The sequence below is a fragment of the Micropterus dolomieu genome, linkage group LG06 (assembly GCF_021292245.1).
Source record: "Micropterus dolomieu isolate WLL.071019.BEF.003 ecotype Adirondacks linkage group LG06, ASM2129224v1, whole genome shotgun sequence".
Classification (NCBI taxonomy): Eukaryota; Metazoa; Chordata; class Actinopteri; order Centrarchiformes; family Centrarchidae; genus Micropterus; species Micropterus dolomieu.
The window spans coordinates 21,772,843-21,789,270 of record NC_060155.1 but is presented as its reverse complement, the minus strand read 5'-3'; the positions used below and the strand labels follow the sequence as shown (position 1 = coordinate 21,789,270).

General features: G+C 38.6%; 1 protein-coding gene across 1 annotated transcript in view; it reads right to left on the bottom strand.

The window, feature by feature from the left end:
• The window catches only part of LOC123971911 (cAMP-specific 3',5'-cyclic phosphodiesterase 4B-like), a 51,839-nt gene extending 35,711 nt beyond the window's left edge, over nucleotides 1-16,128 (bottom strand). The window contains exons 1-3 of the mRNA XM_046050977.1: nucleotides 16,027-16,128; nucleotides 11,981-12,049; nucleotides 1,056-1,213 (exon numbers count right to left, since the gene is read on the bottom strand). Of these exons, the coding sequence (XP_045906933.1) occupies nucleotides 1,056-1,097 (42 nt within the window). The 5' untranslated portion in view covers nucleotides 1,098-1,213; nucleotides 11,981-12,049; nucleotides 16,027-16,128. The remainder of the gene's footprint in view (nucleotides 1-1,055; nucleotides 1,214-11,980; nucleotides 12,050-16,026) is intronic.
• Between the last annotated feature and the right edge of the window lie 300 nt (nucleotides 16,129-16,428).

Here is a 16,428-nt window from a genome sequence, read left to right as displayed (position 1 = left end):
TGAGTAGCATGACAGCTGTTGAAAGTAGTATTATTATCTATTACAGTATGCGGAAAAACAAACATTACAAACATACAAATATTCCTGTCGCTAGAGTGCAATGAGCATTTTAGGTGCCAAGAATTGAAGATTTTCAAAAATGAGGCGAACTATTGAAAATGTGACTGCTTTTACCAAAATCACTGCTGGCAATAAAGTAAAAATCACCATTACTTATTCCTGACATTACTGATCATAGACCGGATTAAATTATGTATATCCTCTATAAAAGACATGAACGAAGAAAGTAAGTGTTGCAATATTTTTGCATTACCAAAACTAGCCAGTTATGAATTCTAGGAGGGTTAGAGGGTGATGGAGGCACAGCAAGAAACCTTTCATCATCCAGGATGTAGCTTGCCCTCTGAGCTCCTGTTGGACAAAGTCAAAGTAAATGATCTGGCCTGCCTGCCCAGTCATAAACACCGGTGGCGTGGAAGAGAAACAGATGGGCCTCTCTGTCAGATCTGTCCTTCCTCCTCTCATCCATGTTTCCATCCAGTCAATGCCCCAAATGTCTCCTGGTGTGAACTGTCTTTTAACACCTTTCCTCCTCTTCTCGCTCTGCCTCCTTCTAAACTCTGCATCATTCCTCAACTCGGTCTCCATCAACTCCCTACCCCACACACACACCCCATGCTGTCGCCAATCTCTGTTCCAACACACACACACACACACACACACACACACACACCACCTCACTCTCTGCAGCATGTCCTGCCGGATAGCGGTCTGTTCTGTACAGTAGAGTCATCTGTTTATGAGTCACCGACCACCACACAAACATAATGCACCTTGCTGCCTCAGTGTATTCCCGCTAGAGCTCACTGTATCTTTGTTCGGAGGGAAACAGTGGAAAGGCAAATTTACAGTAACTGTGCAAACTGCAGAATTGGGCTGTAAACTTTAGAGGTGAGATGCAGAATTTCAGATAAAAAGAAATCATGAGCATGTAATGAATGGATAGATGGATTCATGGTTGCACAGATGGATGGTTGGAAAAAATCAATACTTACATCGCCTGGTGTAACCCCCTGTGCACTACTGCTTTTCTTCATCCTGAGGGATATTCAGCCAGATTCTTTCTCCCTCCCTCTCTCTCCGCCTCTGATCCTCTCTCTGAAAGCACAGCCCTTTCCTGCTTCTCCTGCTCTGGGCAGCCTCACCAGTACGCCTGCACATGGGAAAGAGAGAGTAGGTTATTCTGCCTCCCTCACAGTCATCATCATCATCATCATGTCTGCAATTGTTGCCAGATTTAGGTTATTGTTCTGACTTGGTTCTACAGTCCTGTGAGCAGTCATTTGACAACTCTATACAGTGTTGCATTACACACTGCAATACAAAACCTTAACAAAAAAATATTGTAAACAGACTGATGAATTACCTATCCCAGCAGTTACACATGAATACAAGTAGACATGCACAGTGTTGTGAAATTAATGGAACCTTGAAGGTACCAATAACATAGGTATAAATTAAAACTCTATGGATTGGAACTTTTTCAATACTAGTTCCAATAACATCATGTGTAATATTCAATATCAGTACCAAAACAGTATTTTTTTTGACATTTTTTAACATTTTAGGTCTAGGTCTTTATCTAGGGATTCCAATATCGGATTGCCATTAACTATTGTACAGATATTTATGGACCCCAAAAATGAAAAATGGTGATCCCCTTTTCCTATAGTGCCACCATGAGGTTGACATTTCTAGTTTTAAGTGAATTTAGACTTTTTGATGGATTGCTACAAAACCTGACAGACATTCACGTGCCACAGAATTAACTGCAATAACTTTGGTGATCCCTTAACTTTTCCTCTTGTGCCATCATCAGGTCAAAGTTTCAATTCCTCCAATGCTTTGGTTTGTGACCAAACACCTCCAAAACTAATGGCATTGAATTAATGTTTTATTTCAGTTTACATTATAATGTACAAAGAATGACAACTTGCGTGAATACACAATTTACAAAACTCATATACATGTTTACACCAATCCATCCAAAAATAAACTGAAAAAGGAATAGGCTGAAGCCCAAGGCTTATATTTGCCTATCTGCCATCAGCCTCATCTGTGCCTTTTGTTTAGCGTTAGTAGTAAATGTTAGCATGCTAACATGCTAAAGATTGTGAACATGGTAAACCTTATATCTATTAAACATCACCATGATAGCATTGACGTTGTGAGCATGTTAGCATGCTGACGTTAGCATTTGTTCAAATTCTTCACGATTCATGAGGCAGAGGTTACAAGTAGAGCCCGACCGATATGAGCTAGTTGCAGAAAAATTGGTATCTGTGTTTTTAAACGACAAGCCAATAATCGACAATTAAACAAGAGACAGAAGATGGATCCTTCAATTATGTGTTGTTGTTGCATAGTTTGTCCACTATGAGGGCACTCTGCAACTCCCCAGCTGTACTTTTATTCAAAGTACTATTTATAACAATAAAAAAAAGTTTATTTTTTAACTGCATTATGTCATGTTATCTTGGTGAGGTCTCATAGCTACATATAACAAATGTTAGGGATAATCTTTGTTTATGTTAAGTGTTTCTAAGACCACTTATATTGAATTCAGGCAAGATATACTGTTTAACTTTTTGTTTCTGTGCCTCAGAAGTCAGTTTTTGAAAGGTTGTGGTATCTCCGGGGATTTCAATAGTAGGATGAAAACATCACAGTTCCCAACAACAGAAGCCTGGATGGTGTAATGTTGGACAGAAACAGATCTGGGACTTGTACGCACAAAGTCTTTGACAAATTTATATTTGCGTCTCCCTATCAGCATAGAGCGCGCGCACACACACACACACACACACACACAAATGAAATAGATAAATTAAAACACTGTATTTACCCATTAAAGTTCCTCGTTGTATTTGCATATTTTTGCTCAATGACTTAGTTACAGCTAGATATTTTGTAGGGGTGCAACTAATTATTTTCATTTACCTTTCATCTGTTGACTCGATTAATCAATTGCTGTTCCTTAAAAAAATATTTTTAAAAAATGTCCAAATGAACAAGGTGACATCATCAAGTTGCTTGTTCAGCCTTATCAACAGTAAATATTAAATTTGTATTAATGTAAAAACAGAGAAATGGTGAAAATCCTTGTGTTGGAGTTAGTTGGAACAAGTAAATGTTTGGCCTTTTAGCTTTATTAACAAAATAGGCTAAACGATTCATCATTCATCAGTTGTCAGATAGTCTTCTGTCAATTGACTAATCAATTCATCAAATGATTTCAGCGCTACCATTTTGTCAATCTCAACATTTGCGGAATACTGTCAGGCTATATAGTCCTGATACTAATGTTGCACGGCGCTTAACGATTGCTTGCTTTTCATTATGATCTTTTGCCAATGTTGTGGCTCTTTTTGAATAATTTTCAGTGTTTACATAGTACATTTCAAACACAACGTCTGGAATATCTTTTATAGGGACGACTGACTGCACTTGGTTAAGCACTTTGCAGGGGCACATCAGTGATCGGTTTTGAGGCTAACTATCTACAGGAAACCTTATACGGAATAAATGTACCTAGAAAAAAATTAATCTTCCAAGTTAGGCTTATAAAAGAAAGTAAATAAAATGTTTGTGATAAAAATCATTTCAAGAAAGGCCTTTACCTTCAGCACTTCAGTGAAAAGGTCAGGACTCTGTAAATACATCAAGGAAAAGAATTAGCCTGAGACTCTGAAGAGCAATAAACCTAAAGCCCAAGAGACCACTCAAAACAAAGGAGATCACTGGATGAAAGACACTGGATTGAAATTTCACTGCCGTTTCCACATTTTAGACAAACAAGCTTCAAGTAACCTTTTATCTCTGTAACCCCAGCAATAGTTCATCCCCATGGTGGCTGCCTGTACCTCTACAAATAATTGGTTATTGATGTGAAGCAGGCAACAGAATGCACGGTCATGAGGCAGCACTCGAGAGGCTGATTGTAAGGATTTGGCTTGGATTTTGAAGAGAACACCGGGGATCATGTGGTCGGCGTATGTCATCACCAGAACAAAACAAACTAAAGCAGACTGCTTGTGCTTAATTTACAACTCAAGGACTTTGCAAAGGCCACGGACAGACTTTGCAAAGGATATTGTTTAAAAAGTTTTATGAATTAAAGTATGTATAAGTACAGTATGTTGACCTTGGGCACACTTGAGGAGAAAGTCTCCTTATCTTTACCAAGACCACCAGATACATAGCATAGTGCTGGAACAATAATGTACTATGATCATGTATTAGTGGACTGAAAGAAAATTGACAGCTATTGATTCATCATTTAAATAATTTATTAAGCATAAATACCGACCATTAACTGGTTCCAACTTCTAGAGTATAAGTATTTTACATTTTATAACACTGCAAATTGTGTATTTTGGGCTTTGGACTGTTGGCCTGACAAAACAAGCCATTTATAAAAAGACACCTCCTTGGGCTCTGGGAAATTGTTAGTTATTTCACCTCTTTTTCGGTCATTTTATAGACCAAATAATTAACTGATCAAGTTAATTCAAAACATAACGGCGAATTGATAAATAATCAAAATAGATGTAACTGTGACTGATGTAATCATGTTAGATTCCCTTACATTTCATCATGCTCAATCCTGTACAATGTAACCTTTGACTAAATCAATCTTGCCCTCATTACCTAAACCAAGACCATGTTGCCCACCTGGATGTCACCACAAGATCCTGACCTTTGACTTAGAGGGAGGGAGGACGGTGCCAAGATATCAAGAGAAAGCGTCCCGTTGCATATTACAAACTAACATTGTCTTGTGTACCATGAGCATTAAGGTGTGACAATACAGTAAGAGGTTTTTTGCTCCTTAACCGTTGTCAGAGCGGGATTTCAAAAATGCCATGACAGTTTAGTGGTTTTGTGTGTAGTGTGGTTTCCCACTGGTGCTATTGTTTCCCGTCACTGCAAAGTCAGGTACATTAAGTGAGCTGAAAGCTTGAATTAGAGTATGAATTTGCTTGACTAGTATGTGATAGACTAGTAACCTGTTCAGATCCTGTATGCTGGTAGAATCATCATACACCCCACTGGCCCTGAACAAAAATAAATAGGTATAGAGAATGGATGGATAAATGGATATTGAGGGTTATCGGTTATATATGGCACTCATTCACTATCATCCAGCACGACTAATGCCCTGCCTCCATGTACAACGCTATGGTGAGAACTAATGTTTGCACTTTTCTCACATTCGTTACGTCAAAGGTTAGCAAGGCTTGAGAAGTGAGAAAATGTTCCCATCTGACCAGTCAGTCTATGTCATACATCGTCCCTGCACAATGGAGAGCTGTGGAGTGAGTCAGAAGCCGTCACATTTAAAAATCGCTGGACACCCACACAAAGGTGGCTTTTGTGGTGCCAAAACAAAAGGAGGCTCAAGAAATCATGTGTGGAACTGCGTTAATAATTACATTAAATTGCTCTGAACAATGAGGGCTTTCTAAGCCATCTGTGTGCTACAACAATGATGAATTAACTTTACACTGGTCACTCATTAACAACCAGAGAAGTCAGATTTACTGGTAAATGAAGGAAACATTCAGAAAATAAATCAAAAGAACATACTATGCACTGTTAAGTAAAATGACTTACCTTACCTAGCTTTGATCCATTCAGTGGAAAATTAATCTGTGTTCTATGTAAATATTTATATAAATACTCACTCACCAAACTGTAAAATGGAGAAGTAAACTGCACTGGTCACAAGACACAGCAGCTGTTGATAGAACTGCAGCAGGTCCGGTTTGTCTCAGTTGGGCCCGCCCACATTTATTCAATCTGAACACCACCACACCCACTTTATTCACACCAAAGGGAACTGCAGTTTGAGCACATAACATGTCCCCTGATGGCATAACTCACCCATACCAGTTTAAAAATCGCTTTCTAGTCACTGATGCTCAGTGTCCACAGATACATGGTCTGTCTCTTCTCCAAAGTCAAATACTCTTAGAGTAATAGCCATGGTTCTCACTGAAAGGACAGCTGGGAACTAAAATGCACCTCACTGAGGAATCGACCAATGTCACCACCACACTTTGTATTTAGTTTAAAGATAAGGCTTCAGTATTTTCTACATTGCATCTTGTATCTATACTGGAATCATTTTACTGATAGCATGTTACATTTCCAAAGCATTTAAACATTTTATTATATTTTTGCCGTGCTTAATCTTTCAGAAATGTAGCTGAAGGTTAAGAAAATCCCTGTTGAATGACAATACAGAGAAGCAAATGGAAGAAAAAGTTGACAGACCTATAAGCCAAGAAGAATATGCTAGGTCTCATCTCTTTTGGACCCCAGGGCACAGAATGAGCTGCCTGAAGCACAAAGTATTCAAACTCACAGCCTTCTTTTAATTACACAGCTACAAGGTACTTAGGGCCCGATTTACTAACATCCCGAATGAGTACTAAATTGCGTGTGCATTCTAAGATATTGCATGTGCAATTTTAGTACCCGTTATGGGTGATTTACTAAGAATTATTGCGTTGATAAGAGGAGCAAACACAATGGAGGTGGCAGTATTTAAATGAGGGTTTTGCGGTTTTAATGGTTTCTGCCATGGAAAGTAGGGGAGGGAAAGCAGCCACTGTGTAAAAACCTTGGTTTGGTTCGTTCAGTGCGTCCCGAGTATGTCGAACACACACACACACACACACACACACACACACACACACACCCCCACCAGCAGACAGGGGGAACGATCAACGACCGTCTGCACCGTGGGAAGGGTTAAGGCAGTAAATAAACGTATTTGCATGTTACCCTCCCACTACTTTGCACAATAAAATTGAAATGCCCCAAATTGCATATTCATTAAGGCAAAAGTAGTAAATGAACAACAGGTGCTATCTTGCACTTTTGAAAGACGTCATTTTGTGTGCACACCGTTAGTAGATCAGCTTACGTGTTAATTTACTGTTGATATCAAGTTTGCACATGTTTTTACTCACAAACCTTTAGTAAATCAGGCCCTTACTTTATTATTTACCATGATACTGTCGGGTGCAGCATTTTGTTTAATCTGTTTTACAATATTGTCTATGGAAACAAAGTTATTTTAGAAGTAGCAGAACACAAAGAACAAATGTTAGAAGCATGGCCAGGAGAATACACAATAATATATTATTGCTCATAATGTCATCCCACCTGCAACCACAATGCATCCCTCCTGGACTATTTTGTGACTGTCTGAAAATACATACCAAATATTGTAGCTATATCAAAATGGACAATATAAAATACAGCTGAGCTGCTTGGCTGCCACTATAAGCAAGTGACATTCTCAGACTCCCGTGTACTGTAAAATAAAAACACTCTACTGTTTTCACATAGTGCCATTTCTTTTTTCTTTTTTTTTTTAAAGACATTCTGTAGTAAAAGTTTCTACATCATATGTGGGCATATTTCCTCTTAGACACACCATCTTAATGTAATTCATACAGCACATAAAATGATGACAATCAATATTTGGCCTGCCTTGTTAAGTGGAGGGTTAGTTGGTTAATTTTGTATGAATCTATAAAGGTTATGAACTGTATGTCAAAGGAAAAAAAAAATACTTGATGGAAGACTGCAAAGTTCAAATCTAATCTTATCTTTCTTCCCACACTGTTTGTGTGGGCATGTCCAAACACAAAGCAGTTGTTGCACTTCATGCAGGTGTCCTTTCAATCACTAAGTCAGAGTTGCAGTAGCCATAGAATAAACAAAGTAGTAGTAGCCATAGAATAAAAAAATACATTCCATTTTATTGAAATGATTACGTCTACAAATATGAATTACCATTCCACAAGAGGGAGAGTCTAGTTAGAGATTACAAACATGTAAAATCCACCAGAGCCCCTTTTCATTTAGTTAAAACGTGACGTACCGACTCCGATTCTTTCAAAGTCGATTAAGATCTTTATTAGCTGTTTATTAGATTAGCACCAGACTCAGCATTTGCTATTCATCTGGGGTGCATTCAATAGTATGTTCATCAACACAAACTATTAAATAACTTTTAAATTTTTTCCAAAACTGCACCAGTTTACATTATACTGCATATTTTATTTTTTTAAAATCAAAAGACATTACCCTATTTATAGTAGGTTATTTCTTATCTCACCATTTTAATTCTACTTAATTTTCCACTTTCCACTGTAGTGTTTACTCAAAAACACAATTACATTAAACTGTCCTATGAACCATTAATGAAATGTTTATAAAAGTGTACCGTAAAGCAAAATTCTCAGTGTTCATTTAACTCTCATGATGTAAAAGTCAACCGATATCATGTAATTTGATTTGACAGCTATCAAACATCATTCAACAGTTTTACATTGTTTTTATCTGCTAGGCCTAAAGCCATATGAGTCTGTGACTGAAAAAGAAAAATGCCAATCAACACTTGTCAACTAAGATTACTCCCTGAAAAATCAAAAACAAGTCACAGTGGAAACTTTGTTATTTGTATTTGCATTCAATGCGGTGAAGCAGATTCCAGCAGAAATTAACTTAGGTGACGAGTGAAGACTGAGAGGAGTTTGCTGAGGAGGGAGAAAAACAACATACCAATTTGTGGCATCTGAAAAGTGATGTCACTGTGGAGGCCACATGCAGGGAGCCCACTGCCCTACTTTATAGACATAAAGTGAGAGAGAGGCTGGCTGGGCCACATACCACCATTTTAGGATTTTTCTGCTGTCACGCCATCTGTTTGTCATGTTGGCATTACAAATATCATCCCCTAGACATGAGAAATTTTTTCTTTCAATCTGACACTGCAAAAACTGGTAGAAGCAAACAGATTTAATTTCTTAATTTGTTTCAAATTTAGCAAACAAATATAGTCATTAATATGGTCCCATTTTGTACTAGCATATCTGCCTTAAACAAAGATTAACTACATCTCTGTCATGTAATAATGACGTGAGAAAAACATTCTCTGCTGTTAACCATAATGTAGTCCTTTGGTGATATTCAGCATTAATCACAGACACTATATTTTTTCCTTTCTGATTAGATGAAAGAGGTGAATAAACACTTAATTCATCATGAGCTTTTAGTGTTGTGCTACTGCGCAAGACCTATCAAACCATTTAAGAGAAAAAGAAAGAAATGAGGACTTGTTGGTAGGCCAGGACACATGGCAACTGTGACTGTGGATGAGTCACCGTTTGACTGGAGTTTCTTAAAAAGCCCAATAATTAAGAGGGAGTGCCATTCTGTCAAATTCAAACACCAATACACACACTTACACCGATTACCCCATTGTGTGCACGTCACTCTTTTTAACGCCCATTGAAGTATTGTGATTGAAGTACTGTCTGTGTCAGCACGTCATCAGTTAACCATTCACTACGCTTTTAGGGTGAATCGTAAGGCTGGAAACTAGCTTTTTAGACACCTAGCTGCATTATGAACAGAATTGTTTACATTTGTGCCTATGTACCTTTTGTGTTACTAGAGGACTCAACTAGAGGGCACAACAGAGATCTGACCATATCGAACATGCGGATTTGCATGATGTAAACAATAAACATGGCGACAATGGAGGAGATTACTATTTTTAGGGCCTTATGGAGGAAAACATGGACGGAATAGCGTATTTTGATATTAAAACTGAAATCAATTGTAAAACGCAGAATATTGGTGAATCTGCCAAAATGTGGATGCAATTCATAAAAATCTGACATTATAAGCATTTTTTTCACAGCACTTAAGGCAAACAAACAGAAAAAACTATACTGCTATGTTTTAGTGTCATTTACAGGTGCTGCTTTTGTCATCTGCTCTCTGTGTTGGTGTTTTACTGAGGACACGGCTCAGCGACTCCTCTACACATACAGACACACTGTGCTAGCAGAAGCTTCAACAAATCCTCAAAAGTGCAACCACATCAGCAGATACAAATGCGCGCTTGCTGAAGAAAAAATCTCCGGTCCAGCTTTGTAAACAAGGAGGAGTGATGCCCTCGCGAGAGTAGACTCCGTAATTATCAGTAATCAACTATGGTAATAACCTATTTAATAGAGGACAATTCACAATAGGCCTACATGTATTGCAACAATGCATTGATTGTGAATTGTCCCCTGTTAAACAGTATTTTAATATCCTACTGTTGCAATATATTTCTTATGAATTGTCCCCATAAATAATTATATTTTTATATTTGAATAATATTATTTTATTTGCATGATACATCAAATTCATTGATATTGAGTACATTTTTAATAGTTTCTTAATGGATTGATGAATTTCAGATGATTACACACTCTTTCTGATGACAAAATGTGCTTAAATTGTAAAACACAGAATTTAGGAAAATTCAAACAGAAAACCCAGAATTTGGAAAAATTCAATAAAAAGGTTTTCATAGATTGATTCACTGATTGACATTTTCACTGTTTTCTGACATTTTATAGCCCAAACAACTAATCGAGAAAATAATCGACATTAATTGACAATGAAAACAATTAGTTGCAACCCTACAGCCTTTCTAGGGTCAACTTGACGCGACCATATTTAGATGAGTTGATATTACACACATACAGTTGAGTAATTAATGACATGAAAGGACAGTTTTACCAGTCATTGTTAATGCATTACCATTCTTCATTTTATTAGGTTTGATATGAAATAATGCAATCTCATCACAACACATTATCTTTATAACAGGGACCAATATAACTGCTGAACAGCGGGGTCTACAAATACCGCCACTCTAGAGCAAGGCAGGTGATTCTGATTAATAGTGAATGGGTTGCGGGTGAGTGAAATAGAGTGAAGCTTCTCCCCATTATTAAGAGTGAAACTGTGCGCATGACACTCTGAATGGTTAAATTCATGTTACTCTGAAAACACACCTATGATTAATAAGAGATAAAACCTTTGCGCCCAGAATACGTGCCGTTTAACTAGCAAAAGTAGAGATGGACAAGCCCTAAATACACTTGTTCATGCACTTTAGAATGCGCACTATAATTTATTTAAATAGGGTCACTAATCTGCTTCATCAGTCTCTTTTCATCATGTGGAGGCAGCTCCTGAGGAACTTTGTAGTGCTGCAGTCAATCCCGTCACATCCCCATATTACCCCTAAAGTTCATGTGCCTTCCAAATGGCTGCAGGACACGTGAGGCAGCCATCATGCGCACGCAAACACGTAGTTAAAATCAAGTATATCTCCGGCCTAACAGATGAATTGGAGAGTAAGGAGGTAACAGAAGGCTTGGCAGAGTCTGCAGGATCTGGGACACAAGAGAGGGCCTTTGGTGAGTTTCACCAGTTGGCAACTTCCATGTCAACTTGGCTATAAATCTTTCAGATGACAACTGAGACAGAAATGAATCAGTGTGCAGCTTTGATCTGTGCTCTTAAGGAGATAATCTTGAGCTTGAAGTGAACAAATCGATATGGTTCACCACCTCTTTTACACACAGGGCGGCGGCTATATAATTATGTCCTGCTGTGGAGTGACTGGTTGGGCCTTTGAACTATGATACATGGACATCATGCAACTACCACTTCCTGTTCAACACTTGTATCTATATCAATATCTATAGAACAGCTGAAACTAATGATTATTTATAAAGCTCTTATTTATTTGATTAATCTTCAATTAAATGTTAAATTTATAAAAAGTGAAAAGGGCCAATCATAATTTCCCAGAGACCAGAGTGACATATTCAAATTACTTGATTTGTCCAGCCAATTCTCCAAAGTTCAAAAATTTAAAAAAAACAAACTGTAATGTAGACTTACTGAAAATGTTTCAGCCAATAGCTGCATAATACAGAGGAAATGATGTCTTCTGCTTGAAATACAGTGAAGAAAGCTTATATTCTACTTAGTCAGCAATAAGGTTTGTTGTGAAAAGATTATTCTGAACAAAAAAACGTGTACTCACAGCTGAAGCTCTTGTCCTTGAACCAGTGGTGGGAGGATGAGCGGGAATTTACATCAGCAGACTGCTGGCCTGAAAGACAAACAGTGTATGGATTACAATTTCACAGATCACATATCACAGAAAAAGACTGACAAGATTTTGTTCAGCAGAAACTGTGGGATTAATTACTCAGCTAACAATATTAAAATCTCTAGGGGCACCATACTTAATAAATAGTTGTAGGTAAAATGTAAAATTGAAAACAGTGGAAGCCCTGAGATGTGTAAAAGCTGCTGCATTCCTCCTCTCCACATTAGGAATCCAGCACAATTGCTTTTGTTCTCTAATCGCAGGCCTGTTTTTACAATTACCGTTCAGATTATCATCCAAGACATACTTACACAAATACAACATTGACACACACACACACACAATGATAGGTGTATTCACAATCAGCGGTTCGTTTTTTACCACAGCTCCCAGTATGACAAACACTCATTGTAGAAAACGGCATGAATTCAACAGCAAAAGACAGAAAAGGCAGTAAAGTAGCCACATCACCAGTAAAGCCAACAAGCTGCCAGCAAGTGAGTCATCAGTCTGGTGGCCAGACCCCTTTTGACCAGAAGCTGGATGTATGTGCCCTGTTGTTTTAGCGGGGACTGAGAATAAAAGGACAGTGGCCAGTTGAGTTCATTCCACATGACCGGGCAGACTACAGAAATGCTATGAACTGGGCTTAAAAGGAAGTGTACTTCTAAAATTCAAGCATATACTGTAACATGATACCATGTCAAACCAGTTGACCGTCACTACTGTGCCATAATAGAGGAGCTTGTGGGTGATGCCAAACCGATACACAGTGAGGAACACACAGAAGGAAAATGCTGAAATAATGCTCAGCATCCCAATAATAGGGATGAATCAATGTTGTGTTTTGGAATAGTAATAAAGCTTATTTCAAAAAGGGGGAGACATTCAAATAAATACCGTTAGCTTCCACAAACTCAAGTCTCAAGATTGTAAAGACCTTTCAGATCTCTGCACATTCCAGCAGATGTTCGAGCTGATTCTCAAATCAGGGGCAAAGTTAGAGTGGCTATAAGTGATCAGCTGGTAGAAGTCCCTATGGTGGAGATCCACAGATAATAAATTCCAGTAGAGTTGGAATATTATCAGAGTAGGAGAGACATGCGGGTGATGGAAACACTGTACATGTGACCGGGCAGAAATGGACTGCAGTGGTGTGACAAATACACACACACACAAACGACTTTTCTAACCTCATTGAAGAAGCTCCATGGTTCTGCTACACCAAAGCATTCTGCACACAAACCCACATGCCCATACATAATGAAACCTTTTAAGAAGGTAAATTCAAGAAGAAATTAAGCTTTAAGTTTGAGAGCTAAACATGTGTGACCCTTTCATTTATGTTCAATAACACATTTTTAAAGGAAGAATTTTCTGCGCCCAGTTGTTTCAGCTGTACTCACAATACCTAGAGCCTGTTGTGAATACTGCATTTAGACACGAAAGCCTGACTGATAGCGTGTACATATTTCTGTGTTCATGTCACCTCACAAACACAACATTGCCTTATGCAGCAAACAATGACTACTTTTGTGCCACTAGAAACATGTTGCAACAGTGAAATACTTTGGGTTTCTCCATTACTTAATGTGCAGTATGACCTTGTGGTTGATGCCAAATGACTTACTGTGTATGTGTAGCTGACAAACGGTGTACCTTTAATCTAAGTTTGAACGGTTCAAGACAAACAAAGCCTGAAAGATAAATTGGCGTGCAAGTATTATTGGCCAATATGAGCTAATTGCAGATAAACTGGTATCTGCGTTTATAACAGTCATTAAATAACAATTAAAAAAGAAACTGAAGGCAGATTCTTCTATCATGTTATGAGTGTTGTCGTTGCATAGTTTGTCCACCAGAGGGCACTCTGCAATTCCCCTGTTGGCAACAAAGATCCACAAATCCACCACAAAACAAAGCAATCAGCTGAACTTTTTTTCCAGTGGTTCCATTTACTTTGAAAGTCGGAAATCAGAGCTGGGAATGATGACACGCCCGAGTTGACTGCATTCCAGGTACAAGTCGAAAAACCTTGCGATTACAACTAGCCAGGTTAGCCATTGTTACCAATACAGGCTGATTAAAACGCATTGCACGGTTTTACGCAAACTAAACACAGTAGCAACATGTCCACAGACAGCAGTTAGATAGCACTTCTCCAAACTCGCAAACTCCACACAGAAAGGCCGGGGCAACCGGGGTTTGAACCCACGTCTTCTTACTATGAGGCATCTGTGCACCACTGTTCTACCCTCTCTGTTCACTATTCATACATGTACAATAAACTGAGGCTTATGGTTGACCCTTTTCTCTCTGCTTGACTGCCATTTACCGGTTTTGTGCAGAATTTTGCGTGCGTGCCTTGCAGCCAACAATTGCATGCATGTCGCGGTTCCTCGCAGGTCTATAAGAACGATATAATATTCTTTGTGAGGTTCATCAATGCTGATAAATGATCCGAACGTCCCGCAAACAACTCGGCACAACAGCTGCACACAACTGATGTGGTCTCTTCCATCATCTGCTACACACACACTCAGCTGAAGCGCACCGAGGCCCCCTACCTTAGTGTTAAAGATTTGGATTTATTCACGCACTTTAAAAAGATTTAATAAAAGCGTCTTTCTTTTCACATTTTTATTTACAGCATTATATGTTGACATTTATATAGTTATAGGCTGTATATTAACTTATTTGGAGAAAAACGGTAGTTCTATGTAAAATAAGAAATTGAGTTCTTCCATATTGCCAAAATGGTGCGAAGACAGGCTCCGCCTATCGAAGCATCGAATCTTCGACAATTCGGGGTCAGCCCTACTTTGTTTATGTCGTGTTTATGAAAAGAAGAGAAAAAAAAGAGAATATCAGCGGATATATCGGAATTTAAAATCCTCAAATATAAAAATCTGTATCTGTCTTAAAAATCCCATATTGGTCGGGCTCTAGAAACAATCCCTAAAATGGAGATGAATACAAAACTATTACAATCGTTTCCAGTCTCCCCATTACACAAATTATTAAAGGGTCAATATTGAGTCTCTATTGACACAAGTCAGACACATTAAGTCTGAACAGAAATATGATGTGGATATTTTATCTATGGTGAAATAAAGAGCATAAACTAGTGCCATTTATCCTCTGGAAGTCTTGGTTGCCCTCAGTTAACTCAGACTTCACTGCTAAATGGACAGTGATTGATTGTGTAATGGCATATAAAACAATACAGTGCCTCCATTACTGTTGTATTGTGGGTTTATCCAGGCTTTCCATCACACCATAGGCTGGTGCACAAATATTTCCCATTTCACCACTCACGTCTTAATTGCCCCAAACTCAAATACATTTCAAACACATTCGCTTCTCTATATTTAACTTACACTTGGTGCGAATGGCTTCATCATCATACTTCATGGAAAGTGCTTCAAACGTGTGTAGGCTGCATCCAGAGCCGAACATCACTAGTTAGGAAATGTGTTTCAAACTAGTAAACACAAAACTGAGCAAGTCGACTGAGAGATAGATGAGATATGCACACAGTGCAGCGCTGAGAGAGATGAAGAGCACAGCCTACATACAGACAAGAAGCCTACGTGATATGACTGAATCAAAAGACCCTTCAGTGCAACTCAACATAACGTTATTTGACTGGGGATCTTGTTTCCTCGAAAAATGCTTTTTTTTTACAGCTCCAATGACAGAAACCTACCACCTGAGAACATACTTCTTTGCAAACCCCCTGAAGAAAGAAAGCTATTACCCTTTTGTGTAATAAACTTTAGACTGATAATGTGCAAATACGGTTAAAACTTTAAAATGTCGCGCGGTTTATAGGCTGTAGGTTAACCCCATTATTAAGCTACATGTCGGTAAAAGCTATAGAAAGATTAAAACACAGCCTACTCAAATTGTTTGCTGGGTAATGAGCAACATTTAACGTCCCTCTCAGGACGGTTAAATAAAGCCTGTAGTCTTACCGGTGGTGTGTCCGCTGTCTCACGCGCTGGTGTGGATGTAGTACACAGTACGATCTCCTCTTCCTCTACCTCGCTTCGGAAGCACGCGCCCCTTTTTATCAGGTTCCATTTGTGCCATTCGCGCTCGTTCCCCTTCCCGACCTCGAGAGCGCATCGATTGGTTTTGGGACTGACGACGCAAATCCTACAGTTAACCAATGGCTGTCAGTGCGCACGCCCAGTCTGCATTCCCTACATCAATTTGATTTACAGCCAGAGGAAACTATGGATGTGTCTGTTTTCACCACTTTAATTAGGCTACACCCCCTTTTCCCCCGGGTCTTTGTCTTTCATTGACTACCTGATGTGTTTCAGCAGATTGTCTGTGTATACTACTGTACTGAATGTTGTGCACATTTCCTG